At 40.9% G+C, this 16642-nt stretch overlaps 3 protein-coding genes across 3 annotated transcripts; 1 reads left to right on the forward strand and 2 right to left on the reverse strand.

Moving 5' to 3' along the window:
* Positions 1–1865: 1865 nt before the first annotated feature.
* On the reverse strand, positions 1866–2691 carry MELLADRAFT_66568 (uncharacterized protein; the record flags this gene model as incomplete). Its single annotated transcript, XM_007414617.1, has 2 exons — positions 1866–2313; positions 2384–2691. The coding sequence occupies 2 exons, from the start codon at positions 2689–2691 to the stop codon at positions 1866–1868; spliced, it is 756 nt and encodes a 251-aa protein (XP_007414679.1).
* An 845-nt stretch (positions 2692–3536) lies between these two features.
* MELLADRAFT_91633 (uncharacterized protein) lies at positions 3537–5381 on the reverse strand (the record flags this gene model as incomplete). The annotated part of the gene is made up of 7 exons (XM_007414616.1): positions 3537–3964; positions 4023–4076; positions 4142–4247; positions 4431–4702; positions 4773–4855; positions 4924–5156; positions 5241–5381. The coding sequence occupies 7 exons, from the start codon at positions 5379–5381 to the stop codon at positions 3537–3539; spliced, it is 1317 nt and encodes a 438-aa protein (XP_007414678.1).
* Positions 5382–10197: 4816 nt separating this feature from the next.
* On the forward strand, positions 10198–10762 carry MELLADRAFT_91634 (uncharacterized protein; the record flags this gene model as incomplete). Its single annotated transcript, XM_007414525.1, has 2 exons — positions 10198–10649; positions 10720–10762. The coding sequence occupies 2 exons, from the start codon at positions 10198–10200 to the stop codon at positions 10760–10762; spliced, it is 495 nt and encodes a 164-aa protein (XP_007414587.1).
* Between the last annotated feature and the right edge of the window lie 5880 nt (positions 10763–16642).

Here is a 16642-nt window from a genome sequence, read left to right on the forward strand (position 1 = left end):
ATAGACCCCCCTTAAAATCAGAAAGTGTCATTGGGGGGGGGGCCTGATTAGCATATTTATGTTATCTTCACTACTTTTGGGCGGGAAATATATATGAGGAGGTGTTGAAGTATTCAATTTTGAGCTTTGAATAGCTGAAAGAGTGGGAAGATGTGGTATTTTCAAAAAAGTGTGTTAATGAACTCACTTTAAAATCCAAAAGTGTCATTGCGGGGGACTCTAAACACTATATTTGTAATGTCTTTACTATGTTTAGGAATGTTTTCCACTGGAACTGGAGCAATGATCTTGTATTTTTGGCATTTGATACTAAAAAAGTAAGTGAAGATGTGGTATTTTTGAAAAAGTGTGTTAATGAAGTCACTTTGAAATCCAAAAGTGTCATTGGGGGAGACTCTAAACACTATATTTGTAATGTCTTCAATGGGTTGTGGGGTGTTGTTGGTCCAAAATGTAGTCAGATTTGACCAAGTTGAAGTGTGTGACGCATGCAACATTGTCTTTCCCATCATTTCACATCATGTTTTGGACACAAAACATCACCCAAGTGATGGAAGGAATTACAAATGTAGTGTTTGGAGCCCCCCCCAATGACACTTTTTAATTTCAAGGGGAGTCTATTATCACACTTTTTCGAAAATACCACATCTTCACTTTCTTTTTGTGCAATTAAAATGAAAAAAACACAAACAATGCCCATGCTTAAGCATAAAACCTCACCAAACTCGTTGAGGACGTTGCAAATATGGTGTTTGGGGCTCACCCCATGATACTTTTTAATTTCAAGGGTAGTTTATTAATATACATTTTTGAAAAGTCCACGCCTTCAACTTCTTACCAGCCTTTGAAGTTCCCCTTTGGCTATCTCAACACCTCCTCATCTTCAAATCAGTCCCAAGAACCGTGAAGACGTTACAAATATAGATATCAGAGCCTCTCCCAATGACACTTTTGGATTTCGAGGGGAGTCTATTATTACATTTTTTCGAAAATCTCATATCTTCACACTTAATTTTGCACTCGAAGTGTTAAAATGACTATTTTAACACCTCGTTTGATCTCAACCACCTCCAAAGGTGGTGAAGATCACGAAAGTATGTTAATCAGACACCCCCCCAATGACACGTTCTGATTTTAAGGGGGGTCTATTATTGCGCTTTTTCGAAAAACCCTCTTCATAGACCTCATTTTTGCATTCCAAATTCCAAAACTTAATTCTTGACATATTCAATCCTCCACAAATATTTGCCTTCATTCGCGTGTTTCATGCACTACAACTTATCTTCAACCAATATAAGAAAATAAGAAAATAAGAAAATAAGAAAAATATTACAACGTTCTGCTTTCTTTCGCGTGTTGTGTGCGTGTTTCATGTATTACAAGATACCCATAAGAACATAACTTTTGATCTAATTGGAGTATATCATTCGAGTGATCTATTATCAAATCAAGTGTGAAATAGAAACATAACGATCATAATTCAAAACTAGGAAGCCTTATCATGTTTTACAGGCCACAATTTATAACTTTGAAAGAAAAAGATAATAAGACAAGAATAGATAGACATTAGAATATCTTTCAAGATATATACACTACAGCCTACATAAACCCATTTCCGAAAACCAAGACCGAACTTGTTAGATCAATAAAAAACTACCTGCTATGAATCGTAAGGTGATGTACTAGTTGTATCCTGATTCGGGAGCCAGAGGCATGGACAGGGCCCGACGAAATGGTTCAGGCTCGCTCTCTTCTCTCTGTCTACAGGAGCAGGCCATGCATCTTTCGCAAGGGATGTGGTCTTGTCTACATCCGACAATCCGATTAGTTACATAAGGAGGTGAAATTGATAGTAACGAAATAGCTTACTCTGGACTCCAATTAATGACTTCAGTATAATTGGCCGAGCGTAACACCACACCTACATCAGTTTCAAGCGAGTGGCCACCTCGTACCGCCCTAGTTGGTGTGGCTATGAAGTCTGAAGAAGGCATTGAAGATGGGATTTCGAAAGGATGTCGCTCTGATAGCTGATCTGAAAGCTGAGATGACGGGTTGAGAGTGTTTTGAGACACTGGAAGATAATTCGAAACAGTCTGCTGAGATGACGGGTTAATCGTATTTTGAGACATTGGACGATAATTCGAAGAAGTCTTTGGCGTAGAACTCTGAGTTAAATCGAAGTTGAAAGTGTTTTGAGTAGAAGCCATGGAACTCGAATTGATCACTGATCGGTAAGCGTCCGAGTTCAATGACATTGGACCCCTCAAATTGATAGCAGGACCTAGAACACCTAAATCTAATTGTTGTTGTCTGTTCCAAAAGACAAGGATCAATCAAAATCAGAGCGTGATATTCGAAGAGAAGGTAAGTCCACACTTACAATGGTTTTTTGTGGTAGGGGGGTAGTCCAAGAAGCGCTTTCATGCTGTAGAACTTCCCGTTCGGCATTCGGCGCCATTGCTCCGGACCTTCTTTACACCAGTATTCGGATGGATGAGCGCACTCCGGCTTCGTGTGATTCCACCAGCCACAGTTAAAGCACTGGTCACGAGCAAGCGCTAGAAATGGATGTGCGGTGATGGGAATTGGAACATGGTACAATTCGGAGTCTCTGCGAGTGGTCAATTGAATCGGGACATGAGTGAAGTCTGGGCGAGCGGAATGTCGGAGGGTTGATTGAGTGTTCATAGTGTCAATGGAGATGATTTGGATAAAAGATGAAAGATGGTTTCGATAAAAGATTAAAAAGAAAGATGAATTCGAAGACTTTGATCAAAGATGACTTCGAAGAGTTTGATAAAAGACGAATTCGAGAATAAAGATGAATGTGAAAGGTTTGATCAAAGATGAAATCGATAAGTAATAAATTGAGTTAAGCTGATGAGTATGAGAACGTCGAGGTGGTGGATGTTTGAGAAAGGGTGCTGATAGTTAGTCAATGATGGAAATGAGGTGATGTGGACTGAGCGAGTGAGAAGGAGGTGAAGAGGAGGGAGGCCTTATAAATGGCAAAAAGGTCACCTTTGATCTTCCGATGCATCGGAAAGCAAGTCTATTGGAAGCAAAGGAATCATTTGATGATATCCTATTCCGAAGAGATATCATCAATTCAACGCGACGTGGTTGTTATTGTTATTCGATAACAGTGCAAACATATCAATTGCATTTATTTAAGCTTTCAAATCCAGATCGTGACTTGCAGCTGCATAGTTGATTGGTTACTTGCCAACTATAGGCAATATTTATACTTCAACGTGGAAGTATAATGCTTTGTAAGATAGCATATCATACATATCAAAGTAATTTCAATCATCTGACTCGACTACAAGTCGCAAGTCTTTTGCTAACAAGGATACTCAATCAGACATTTTCATTTGGGCTGCGGCGGATTCACACTTGATATGCTTTGGTAGTTAAAAGCATAAGTTTGGTTTTGATCATTGATATCCTTCTGTAGTTACAAACATCTGTTTAAAACGCAAACAGCGTATGTATTCTTTTGTAATTACAAGTATGGATTACATTTGATATGGTTATTGGGGGGAAGGGTTATGATTCTGTCGAGATCGATCAAATTGAGTAGTACCTTGCGTGTCTTGAGTGTTTGAGGTATTACTTGGAAGATTGAGACGAGGATCGATAAATAGGTTCTGCACAGGATCAGGCAGGCTCGAGTTGGATGTGTTTCGTTGACTGGATTGATCAGTCTTGGAATGCATACGTCGTTCTTCACGTTCTTCAAAAAATCGGGGGTTCCTATCAAGCCTGACTAATTGGATTAAGTTGTCCTTGAGGTCGGCTTCTAGAGCCAAAAGTTTCGCTCGGTTGAGGTTGATGCTGGGTTCCTTAAAGGTTTGTTCGACAGATCGGGCACCGGGAAGCAACTTCAATTGATATCCGGCGTCATTGAGGGTAACGTCGCACTTGCTCCATGGCCAATGGCGCAGCTTAGTAGTCTCATCTGTAGAGGAATAATTAGTTCTTGCTTATGTTTTGAAATTAGCGAATTGACTACTTACATAGATGACTGGAGAGTGACTTGACAATTCGGCTTTGAAAGGCACGCGCGCTCTCTGGTAAAGTCAAATTTAGATACAAATCATACGATGACTTTGAGAAGAGAGAGAGTAACACATACCGGTTATGGAAGCTTTCAAATCGGTGGGTGTTTGGCCCACCAACAACCCTTGTAGTCGTGTCAGAAAGTCATGAACACCGTCCATGCTATATACCATTTGGACTGCCTTGTGAATGCCGATCGTGGAGCGGGTAATCTGGAAGTTATGCTTGTGAATATGAGTTGAGACGGCTATAATTACGAGTTCGAAATGGTTGGCTTTGGCCACAGTAACACTCTGCATAGTTTGATCAAGTCAGATACACTCTTTGTCAACGCAAAACCAATACAAATTAAAACACAGACTTACATTGCTTAGAGTTTCCTCAACAAAGCTTTTGGCTTTTTCTTTGTACTGTTTGGTGTTCTTAGCATTGGCAACCGTGTTCGAACGAGATTGGAGTATGGATTGGCGGCTCTGATTCCCAACCCCCATATCGTGAAGTTGATCATTGAAGTTGTTGAGGACTGCGGGGTCGGCCTCTTGAGTAGCCTGTTTATAGACACTCTTCTCCTCGAGGGTCATCGACTTCCACTTTTGACTCAATGCCTTCATCCCTTTCCCGTTACCAACACCTCGAGCTGGTGATAGACATAAGAGGTAACGTCAGCGTGCAACTTTCGACTCATCCACATGTCACTCACAACTCACCAGCTTTGAATGTGGCCCTCGCAAGTGGACTTTGGAGAAATCGATTCCACGCGGAAGGTCTACGTACCCCTACGTACTTTCCACTACATAGAGTATTGTGAGTGATTTTGAAATTCAAAACTGATGTGTAATAAATAGTGAAACAACTTACAATACTCGTTCGATGTCAGATACAGTGATACCGAGCTCGAGTGCTTTGATAGCAATGAGCGTCTCCATCTCTTCGTGGAAATTCAGTAAGGATTCAACTACAGTATCCGAAAGACCGGTCGAGGCATACTTCTCGGCTAAAAATCGGAGTTCCACTGCGGTCTTGCCGGAGTCCTTGACCGTAGCTGGATCAAACACAGGTTCGTCATCCTCGGGGTCGGAGTCGAGCCCTCGCTCAACTTAAGTAAGTGAGTTTGTTGATTTTTTTGATTTTTTCTTTCTGTAGTCTTGTTTGCGTTTGCGAGGTGGTTGGTTGACATCTTGGGCGTCGACTGATGTCGTAGTGGTGTTTCTGGCAATTTGAGCAACTGCGGAGGCCGTGGCGATATCAGAAGTCGTGACGATGTCTTGAGTTTGTGCCGGGGTCTGAAGGCCGTGAGCTTCGCCAAGGGCTGCCATGAGCTCGAGGTTAGAGATGATGGCTGACATGCTAAGGTTGGTGGTGATGGTTGATGGTGATGATGGATTTCGAAGAAGTGGTGATGTTTGAATATCGAAGAAGTGGGTGGGTGGTTGAGTAATGATCTTGGACTTAGGGATTTTTGGCGGACAAGACCCGGTCAGCTGGGTTGTAGTCGGGGCTCACAGGTGAGTTTGAAATTTGGAAGATAGCTGTGTATGTAAGTTGTGTAATATGTAAGTGGATGCGAGGGGGTTTCAGATGCTGAGAAATGAAGCTATGAACAGTCAGGAAATACACTTTTCTCACTGTTTAGATAGTCATTATACAGAAAGAAGTGGTGTAGCGCAATTACTTTCACATAAGTCAATGTAGCGTTAGTCAGCTCACCGTCTCTCCATGAACTAGACCGCGTATGCACTTCATCATTGCAAACTGGATTAGATCTTCTGGCATACTCAGCGGGCTGAAAAGCCGTGTTGTCCTACTTACGTCATGACAGATTCCATTCAAAAATACGTTGAAATCTGTTGTATGACGATAACCACAGTCTGACGTCCGTCTCTGCATCTCGTTGGCGTAGACTGCCTCTCGAAAAAAGGTGTTACTGGGTATAACTACATTGCGTAGCTTGTAACAAGTCGATCGGAATCATTGTCAGCCTGAGATCCTAAGTAAGCGGAAATCTAGGTAAGTCAAGACTGAATGATACTCACAAAATGTATTTTATCAAGCTTAACACAATGTCAATTGATACTTGAGGGAAATTATTTTTCAAGATCTTTGCGAGTAAGAAAAGAATTATAGTCGTTAGCTATAATTGTCTTAGGTGCGGAATGGAACCGCTGCCAGGTTGGTAGTAAAAGTGCACTCACTTAAACTCCCTTCCAAGGTGAATACGTGAGTAACGTAAGCTAGTCCTTAGGATAACGCTTCAGCGCTAGTTTGATAAGACAAGACCCTTATCAAAAACAATTTATAGGAACTTTAGTCGAGATAGTTAAGACTATTACGATCTTTAACGTCCTAAGTAAATGAAATATGTAAAAGATGAAAAGGGAAAAAGGGATCTGATTTAAAACAGTAGCGTAATACGAAAAGAAAGCTAGAGAAGTCTAATTTCCTAAAGTATAACAGTAAGTTTCTAACAGATGTAAGAAAAAAGGTAAATGGGATGTTTGATCTTTAAACTTAGTAAGTTTGTAGGTTGATAAAAGTTTTATTCGGTAAAAAGATGAGAATCCTCCTTTGCTTCGAAAAGGAGCTTAATTCTTATAGATTTTTGTCTTTCTAGTGGAAGTAGATCATGACTCGTTCTTCAGGGTTCGAGTGGTTCTAGACTAGCTGGTTTAGTCCGAATTGTAACTTGGTTTTGTTTCAGGGTAATGTGGTTACCTCAACGGTTTGCCTAGGCAGGGTCTGTTAGTATCCAGACCCTTGGCTTAGTTTGTAATTGATCATAGTTAATGAAAGTGTTTTAGGATGATTTTAATTCGAGTATTCCTTAAGTCTTGTTTGACATTTCTTAAGTATTTAATTGATACACTCTTGATACTGAGTGATAGCGATGTTATTTTTAAAAATGTATATTTTTGGGTTTTTCTTTGTTAACGTCATAGAGGTTCTGCTCTGCAGAACCTCTTACCGTTGACAATCATTGTCTCAGTAAACTCAATGTACGTCGGCATTTAATATAATTAGTCAGAATTCCTACTTGGCATAAACCTGGACTTTATCCTTCGCCTTGCTAGGCTTGGTGGCGATGAAGTTATGTAGGGTAAACAAAGATACGCTTGGTGTTGGTCACTGAGACTGCAGCTTTCAGCCTGGCATATTTTCGAGCTGAACTCGGTCATAGGAATAATTAGCTTGGCAAGAAGCCGCGATTAAGTTAGTCCATGGTGAGCGAAAGTGCGCAGAAAGCCGCGCCCATATCACGATGGCCTGGTCTTCGAGTTCTCCAAGGAGAGAGTGGGGTAGTGTTTCCACTATAAATTGCCTTTGATTCGTGCACCAACACTTCTCACCATCCCATCCCATCCAAATTCATTCTACATATCCTTCAATTATATCATAGCCGTATATACATTTTGATCCGCGATCATCATATTTTGTAAACATATTTTCTCAAACAAAAAATTTACTTCGAGCTTTTTCATCTCAATTTTAGAAGCCTTTCCAGTACCAAAATGATGTCTTATACTACACCCCGTTTCATTGCTCTTGCTTGCATCATCACTATGTTATTCGGAGCGTATAATGGAATCCCATGCAGCCAAATCGAAAATACCGAAGGAAGACAAGGGATCCGTGAAGTTCCCTTGACCAATTCACCGTCAGGTCCATTAGATAGCCATAAGTTCACCCCTGTAAGTTCTCTGTTCTCATCTTATTTCACAAACAATAGAGCTGATTTCTCATAATTCTTTTCAAAATATTAGCTTCGAGACTCTAAGCCAGTACAAACAGGACTTGATCGTCGCCAGATGGGAGGAGCTCCAAAGAAATCACTAATGAAGACCCCAGATACATGATTATAATCTTGATCAATTGACATGGATCGAATTGGTTTTTGTAAAACGTTTCTTCATCATCTCTTCGATAGAATGTGTATTTGTAAATAAATGTAAATGACAAGACCAGAGCAATATCAACCATTTTCAGCATACATTTTTCTATTGTATAAGTGTGCTCAGTATGGTAAACCCATGTGAAATCATTTGCACTAGAATAATAACTAAAAATGGTCCACACGTGGTCGGGATGAATCCTTTGATGAGAACTTGTAAAGACAAAAAGCATAAGCAGGACGCGGCGAACGCGCTCACAGCTCAGAGAGGGAATTGTGAAGTTTGATAATCCACGTGAGTCGGAACAGAACTTAGAGGCCCGCGAGCTAAGTGCTGAAGGAGGTCAGATAACAGCGGAGGAAGACATCTTACCTTCAAGTAAACCCGGTGAGACTCAGAGCATTGATGATCAAACTCAGAGAGAGTCCGAGCACGATCTACTTCCCTCTCAGTCAAATGTAAGTAATCTTGTTGATCGAACCATCAATCAAGTGTTGCAGAGAAGTTGACGAAGTCTATGATGTTCTTGTCAAATTGACAGTCCAGACCATTAACAATTCATCTTGAAACAAGAGTGTGAGATGTGCCATTTACAAGCTACCCTGTACATCTTGTATAAGGGGTTCTCTTCATTGTTATATTATCGTTAATGTACTTGTGGGTCTGATAATGAAAGATCATCTAAAAACTCAAAACAATCTTCTGAACCCGCTGACTCACCCATGGCTGTTGAAAGTTTCAAGAATGATACAAGTTGCCCGTCAGAGGTCGATGTGGCTCCCATATGTTACTTACAGTCATTTTTACATTGTCCTTGCCACCGCAACAGCTCGCTCCTTACTTCGTACCCAAGATCCACCGTTGCAGGTGGCCTTGGATGATAATTTACGTACGCTTACGGAAATGATCTCAGACTCGCTGGCTTACGATGTCATTCTTCATATCCTGGATCTTAAAAGTCATGAGGATATGGAAACCGGTTGGAAGGAGCCTTTCACTCTTTGACATCTAACCATGTGCGATTCGGTGCAGTTTTAGCATGATTCATATCTCCCATTTTTCCTATCTTGCCACCACTGAACAGCTGCTGAGGCTTCTTATAATAATAAAAGGTTCAGCCTGGCACAAGACTGATGCCCATAGAAGATAAAGCCTCCGTCTTCACTGCCCCTAAAATTATGATCTGGCACATGCGGGGCTAATTCAGATGTCACTTGTTACATGTTATACACATATGCCTGTAGTCGGCGCTGCCATATTTACTCGCGAGCGCAGAAACAGTAGAAACTCTGCTTCTTCTCCGCGTTCCAACTCCTTGGTATGCTATACGACCTTTCCCAGTTCCCATCGACAGGATAAGAGACTGTAACACTTCTTCAAAACGAAACTTTTCTTGACATATGAGTTTTACATAGGGTTACATTCAGCGGTGAAATGTTTGGAGGCTGATGAAAGGTGCTAGAATAATATTTACATTGTTTTTTTTACAAATTAAATATAGTTATCAGCATTCAATCTCAAATCAAAAAGTGATGAATAGTCAGGTAACTTTTGTAATTGCACGTCCAGCAAAAGTTTGAGATCAAATATCATCAATCTCTGCGTGTGCGAAATACGAGCTCTTTTTTCGGCTCACTTGCTTGAAGATAAATGTTTCGACGAGTTCATACCAGTTTGAGGAGAGAGCGTTACGTGATTTCGACGAGTATAAAGAGGTCATTGATTTCACACCCAGGAAGATATCCTCAAGGCCTGAACTCGCTTGATCCCTTCCCTTTTGAACTCTTATCAGTCATTACTGCTATTTTACTACTGCCTAAAATTTTTAGTTAATCTACAGCTCTACATATATATATCAGTTCCAGCGACAAGAATTTTCTTTGGTGGGTATTTTTTTGCTTTTCACTATGATTCTTCTCTTTCTGCCTATCGCTCTACTATACATTGAGAGTCTTTCAATATATGAAATTTTCTTAAACCCCTGATATTCTTGTCCTGAGGATTTTCTCAGGACTATGATATACCCTATCTATCACTGCTGATCCAAAAAGATAATAGTGCCATATCAATCCCTCTATAGTCTATTTATCTTAGTAAACCTTTTGTGCCTTTCCTTTCTTTGATTCCTGATCTATCATATTGGTCGGAGGTCTTATAGATCATCCAGGTTGGGTGCTGACTTCATATCTATATATTTAACAGCCTCCCCAAAATGAGATTTCAACAGATCTTTGTTACCATCAATATGTTGATGGACCACACTACTTCTAGTCCTCTCATCCCTCAACTTGATATGTCCGCCTCCGCCAACCCAAGTAAAATAGCCAGCCAAGTAGCTTCTGGATCAAGCGGTGTGGTCTACCCAGCTACCACTCAACAATACAATCAAAAGCTGGAAGAGGCAGCCCAAGTTAAAGCAATGGCAGAGAAGACTTATGGTCCTCCATCATATCCCATCCATCGTGATAGGAAAATGCAACAATACGTTGATGGACCAGCAGGAACTACTCCAGAACAAATGAAGCAAATGTCAGACGCCGCTCAGAAAGACTTCATGAGCGATGACAACGGTAACATATTCCATGACTACGCATGGCCAATAAGTATGGCAGGAGTAGCTATTGCAGCATTAATAGGTGGCCTTGTATGGTTTACAAACTGCAGGGATAGTCATAAAGAATCTGCCGCAGAGAGAGCGTATGAGACCCCATCTTGAATTTATCCTCACAAATATCTTAACTAAAATTTGTTTCAATTTTCTTTTCAGGGCAACGGCAAGAGATATGGCAGTTGCGCGTGGTGGCAAGTAAACTGAGACACCCCAAGAAAATGAAGGATTTGTATCAAAAAAAGGGATATAACAACTTCCAAACCCCCAATCTTCTGCCACAAAACCTTATAAGATTGAATATCTTTGGTAACTAATTCTTTCTTAACCATTTTCATCTTGTTTTGAGATTCAAGATTTAGTTTTGTCCGCTTTGTCAGTTTGAATGTTTTTGGTAACTCACTCCTTCTGTACCAATTTCATCTTATTTTGTGGTTCAAAAGTTTCAATATATTCTGCTCTGTCAAACCTCTATAAGATTTGATGTTTTTTTGGTAATTCACTCCTTGTATACCGATTTCATCATATCTTGAAATCTCATCTTTCCATCACAATTCATGTTGTAAGCCCTTACTTGAATTAGCCACATATTCTCACAGCATACATCACCATATACAATAGTTCATCACATTGTATGGTGCAGTAGAGGGAAATGATTTTTGTAAGGAAACTCTTGTTGAAAAGTGTCCCCAAAGCTATAACAATCATAAAAGTTTGGGCTCCAGCACTGAACACCCCATACAACAAATTAAATTGTGGCCTAACAGTCTCCAGAGACCTTAAACCACAGAGGAGTCTAGAAACCAGTAGGCACCTTTTGAAAGTCACGGAGCCGCGACCTAAATCAAAATTACAGGACGTCTTATTTGGAAGGAAATCAGCATCCATGGTTTACATTGAGGTCTCAGTGAGTCGTGTACCACTCCTTCTGTACATATCCCTGTACTGTTATGATCCTCTGTCACAGATCACTAGAGTGTCACAACCCATGACAGGTACTCACCAGAACCGCACTTGTACCAGATTGCTGCTCACCTTGCTTTCTTCTCTATGCTACAATAATCATACAGACTTGACAGCACCCTTTCCTCCCTCTGTTCCCATGTGCAAGCCCCTGAAGTGGGCCGTAACATATTGTAGCATCTAACTCGTAAAAGACTAGAGGAAACAAGAAGCAAGGAAGAAGAAGAATTTTTTTTGAAGAAGCATAATTGTAGAAGTTTAAGCTTAGAAAAAACCCAACTAGAGAAAGAAGAACCCCACACAAACGCCTCCTACCACCACACTGTCCTTCCGACCCCCAACCGACGAACCTGATTATACCAATACACAGTGTCATTTTACTACTCACTGGCAGGCCAGTGAGTACGTCCAGCTCAGTGAGTACGTCCAGCTCAATCCAATCTCAATCTAATCTCAAATCCAAGTCAGTTCAATATTAATCCAATCTCAATGTTTGGCCTAGAGTAGCAGACAAACAACCTTCCAGAATGAACTGGAATAAAGTTTGGTTGCATGTCCACACATGAAGGTGTCAGAATTTCTGGAAGGTTCAAGTGATTATGCAGCCCATGCATATCCCCCACTCAAACATGATTGGAGGTCAAACTGATATTGAACTGACATTGATTTGAGATTGGATTGAGGTGAATGGAACTCACTGGCCTGCCAGTGACTAGTAAAATTACACTGTGAGTTAAAAAGAAACCCCTACGGCACACAGGCCTAGACTGGTTCCCTCAAGTTTTCAATACGTCACTTTGACTAAGTCAAAGTAACCAAGTAACAATCCCTACCTAAACCAGGGACCTTCTTTAAAACCAATCCAGACCCTGTAACAGTTTACCTAGATCAGGGTCAAACACAAATATAGACTACTTCACCTAAAACATATACATAGGTGAGTAATCCCCCACAAAGAAAGAAGATCCCATTGAATTATAAACTTACAAATCAGAACTCACTACTTTGTTATACTCCTTTCGATCCCATAGCTATTTGACTTTATCAAAATTACGTGACTTGTTAAAACATCTTAGATTAGACCTTTTTCTCAAGAATCCTGTATTAACTTAGTCATTTCATCGTTTCAATACTTTTTCCCTGAATCAATTATCCTTCTCATCTTTTTTCCATTTTACAAATTCTTCAAAGATTGTTCAACTAGGGTTATTCAACTGAAGATTCTTTCATACACCTCCCACTATTTTTTTGATTGAACTCAAAGTTCTATCACTACTGCTAAAGCACACCTAAATCAAGTTATGAATATGCTTGGAGTTTGAGAACAGGGATCTGATAACACCACAACTTGTATAAGCAACAATAGCGCAAATAGCAACTTGTCTAACAGAGACTTCTGACCTGATAACACCACAACTTGTATAAGCAACAATAGCACAAATAGCAACTTGTCTAACAGAGACTTCTGACCTGAAAGATGGTACAGAATTTCAAGTAGACAAAGTTAGCTGAAAGGTATCACTTTACTTGATACTGATCAATGGGACAATAGAGAACTGCTTTTTCTCTTTCCAAAGATATATGATTTATTCACCTGATAACACCACAACTCGTATAAGCAACAATAGCACAAATAGCAACTTGTCTAACAGAGACTTCCGACCTAAACAAATCAAGTCAAAGAAGTTAGATGAGACAGAATTGAAAACATAAGCTTTTAAATAAGAAGTACCTGAAAGACGGTACAGAATTTCGAGTAGACAAAGTTAGCTGAAAGGTATCACTTTATTTGATACTGATCAATGGGACAATATAGAACTGCTTTCTATCACGTTAATGAGTATGAGATAACAAAGTGTTCAATAAGCATTTGTAACGGAACAAAATAACAAGAGAATGAAATTTAGGAAAAATATGTACTTCTCTTTCCAAATACGGGGAAAGAGAAGTACAGTGAAACACGCTCAATCAGTATATAAGAAAAGCATGGTGTTACAAAAATTAATTGTTTGGAGTAATCTCAATGATCTTCACTTTTCTTGTCTAAAATTTGATTCTTGAAGTCAATCATCTGATATGTAACTATCTGATTCTCTGTAAGTCAATTGGAGAATTCAACAAAGTTTACTCCGGTAAACACTTTAGTAGACGAGTTGGTTGAAAGACTGGTACATACTCAATCTTTATTCATTTCCACAAAGACTTGAAATATACAATACTTCATTATAAAGAGTTAGTATCAACATTTTGTGAAAATATTTCATATAAATTTAACTTTCCTACTTATCCAATGATAGAAGTTAGCAAGAAGCTGACAACGCTGGTGTAAGAAGGAGAGCAGAAGAGGGAAGGTGGCGGAACTGGAGGCAAAGATTGCAGTGTTGGAGAGTGGAATGGGAGCAAGGGCAGGTACTTCATCAAACAACTCACCATCTGACCTGTCAAAAAATGGAGGAGCTTGAGAGTGACAGACGTGCCACCCCTGGGCCTGTGCAAGGAGTTAGTGGAAGGAGAATTAGATGCTATGAAATCAAATGCAAATAAATTTGATCCCCGTGTGTTTACATCTATCTCACTATCCCAAAACCCCAGTGCCACGTCCCCCAACCCAAACAGTACCATAGCCCATGCTCTGATCGACTGTGGTTCCACCCACGTTGTCCTAGGCAAGAAGTTTGCCAACTGTACCGGCTTGCCTGTATCCAACCTGATGACCACTGGTGAGGTGTATGGCTTTGATGGAGCCCGTCGCCCTGTTGTCCAAGACACCAAACTCTTCATTGACAACAATGAAAAAAGAACCAAGTTTTTAGTAACTCAAATCAAAGATTCATACCATGCCATTCTCGGCATGCCCTGGCTACGCAAGAACTGACACCGTATCAACTGGAAGAATGGTATATTGAAGCCAAAGAACTCACTGAATGATATTGCAGCCTTAGAACTGGCTTTGTCCAAGCCGCCAACCACCCTGGATTGTCTGTTGACTCGGAAAAGGAAAGCTAATGAAAGTGTCAAGGGGGCCATTAGTTTATCTAACACTAAGCCCCCACAATGTGAGTGCAGTGATCTTTTTTCAACACATACCAATGAGACACACCACCAACATATTTACCTCAGATTACAAAATCCGAGGTATCCTCGGATGCAAAACCTCTGACAGAAGCTTCCCAAGGTTTTGATCCGAGGTAATTATCAGGGCAAAAAAATACCTCGGGCAAAAACCTCAGACAAGGTTTGTCCGAGGATTTGCCTCCGATGATGCCTCGGATTTCTCAACCCAAGGCATCTATGCTGGCAGTGACACCCCACAAGCAGTCACATTTTCTATTTCAGAGCCCACTTACGTTGAAGACCAAAGACACTAAACCCAAGCACAATGAAGACCAACTGTCAGATACCAAAGTTACCAAAACCAAGCAAGATGAAACCCAACCACTGATTGCTGCTGAGCAAATAGCGTTGCCTAATCCGCAACCCACCCCAGATAGCCTTGAGGCCCAGAAGGGGCATACTAGGAACAATGGCAAGGGGCTCTCTTTGATGAAGAGATTAAGGCCCCGCGATGTGAGTATACAGTAACATTGAGAACCTTACACCCGATCCAGTTGACAAGCTTCAGAACCGTAATGACAGTGCTACCCCGTCCATATGTGCCGCAAGCACTTTGTGGAATGTATTGGCAAAATTGGCGGCAAACGACATCAAAGACCAACCAACCAAAACCGCTGAGGAGCTTGTACCTACACGCTACCATCACTTCATCAATATGTTCAAGAAGAGTAAAGCAATGACCCTGCCTCCTCACAGACGCTATGACTTCCGCGTCAACCTAGTCACCAGAGCGACCCCGCAAGCCATTAAAATCATGCCCTTGTCGCCAGCAGAAGAGAAGGCGCTTGATATAATGATTGACAAGGGGTTGGCCAAAGTCACGATCCGTCAAACAACATCCCCGTGGGCTGCGCCAGTATTATTCACCAGCAAAAAAGACGGCAATCTTTGCCCATGTTTTGACTACTGAAAGTTAAATGCATTAATGGTTAAAAACAAATATCCCCTGCCTCTTACCATGGAACTGATCAACAGCTTGATCGACACCAAGGACTACACTAGTTTGTACATGCGCAACGGCTACAATAACTTACGGGTAAAGGAGGGGGATGAGAAGAAACTAGCATTCATTTGCAAACATGGCCAATTCGAACCTCTTACAATGCCATTTGGACCTACAGGGGCACCAGGATTCTTTCAGTTCTTCAAATCAGACATTTTCCGTGAAATGATAGGACGGGACCTGGCGGCTTACCTAGATGACTTGCTGATCTACACCCGAGCTGGTGTTGACCACGGAAAGGTTGTTGAGAAAGTCCTGTCAATACTACAAGCCCATGACAAATCTGTCTTGCAGCGCTGTGCAGCGCTGCTAGCCGTAGATTGGGCAGCACAACTAAATTTCACAACCCTCAAGCCTGGCAGCTCTAAGGTCAGCTGGGAAAAATTTTCAGGCAAAAAAAGAAGCTGAAAACTCAACTTTCCTTGTGCTGCGCTTTGCAGCACTGCAGGCAAAAAAAGCAGTGTTTTTTTTTGAAAAAAAAAACTTTATTGTAAATAGAGAGATGATAAAGACAGTAGAGAAAGGAAACAACAAAAAGGTTGTGAATGAGTGTAAAGAAAAACATTGAACAAATCAAACAAAAAAACTACTCACCTTGAGCTCCTGATTGATCACCAAGCTGCAAAGTGATAAATACAACTGTTTTGCCTCATTGACGACCCACTTTTGGCCGAATACTTTTGCATCAGGTCAAAGCCAATACATGATTGCTTTGAGCATTGGATCGTCAATTCTTTTGAACGGGAGAGATTGGGAGGCTTGCCAAACAGCAAGGCATTGACTGAGTGTTCAGTTAGAAAACGTAGGTGCCGGGGTGATAAAAGCTTCAAGTCCTTGTTGGTGATCCTGCTGGCAACGTTGAATATTGAGTTTGGAAACGGTTGGTGGAAGTTTTGCTCCAGTGGCGATAGCCTGTTGACGACGGGGACAGCCTGCACCAGACTTTCCCGGTGTGTTGCTCCCATCACAATGAACCTTGAGGTTCAATCGTGAGCTGCCACT

Source organism: Melampsora larici-populina (genome assembly GCF_000204055.1).
Source record: "Melampsora larici-populina 98AG31 unplaced genomic scaffold MELLAscaffold_44, whole genome shotgun sequence".
Taxonomy (NCBI): domain Eukaryota; kingdom Fungi; phylum Basidiomycota; class Pucciniomycetes; order Pucciniales; family Melampsoraceae; genus Melampsora; species Melampsora laricis-populina.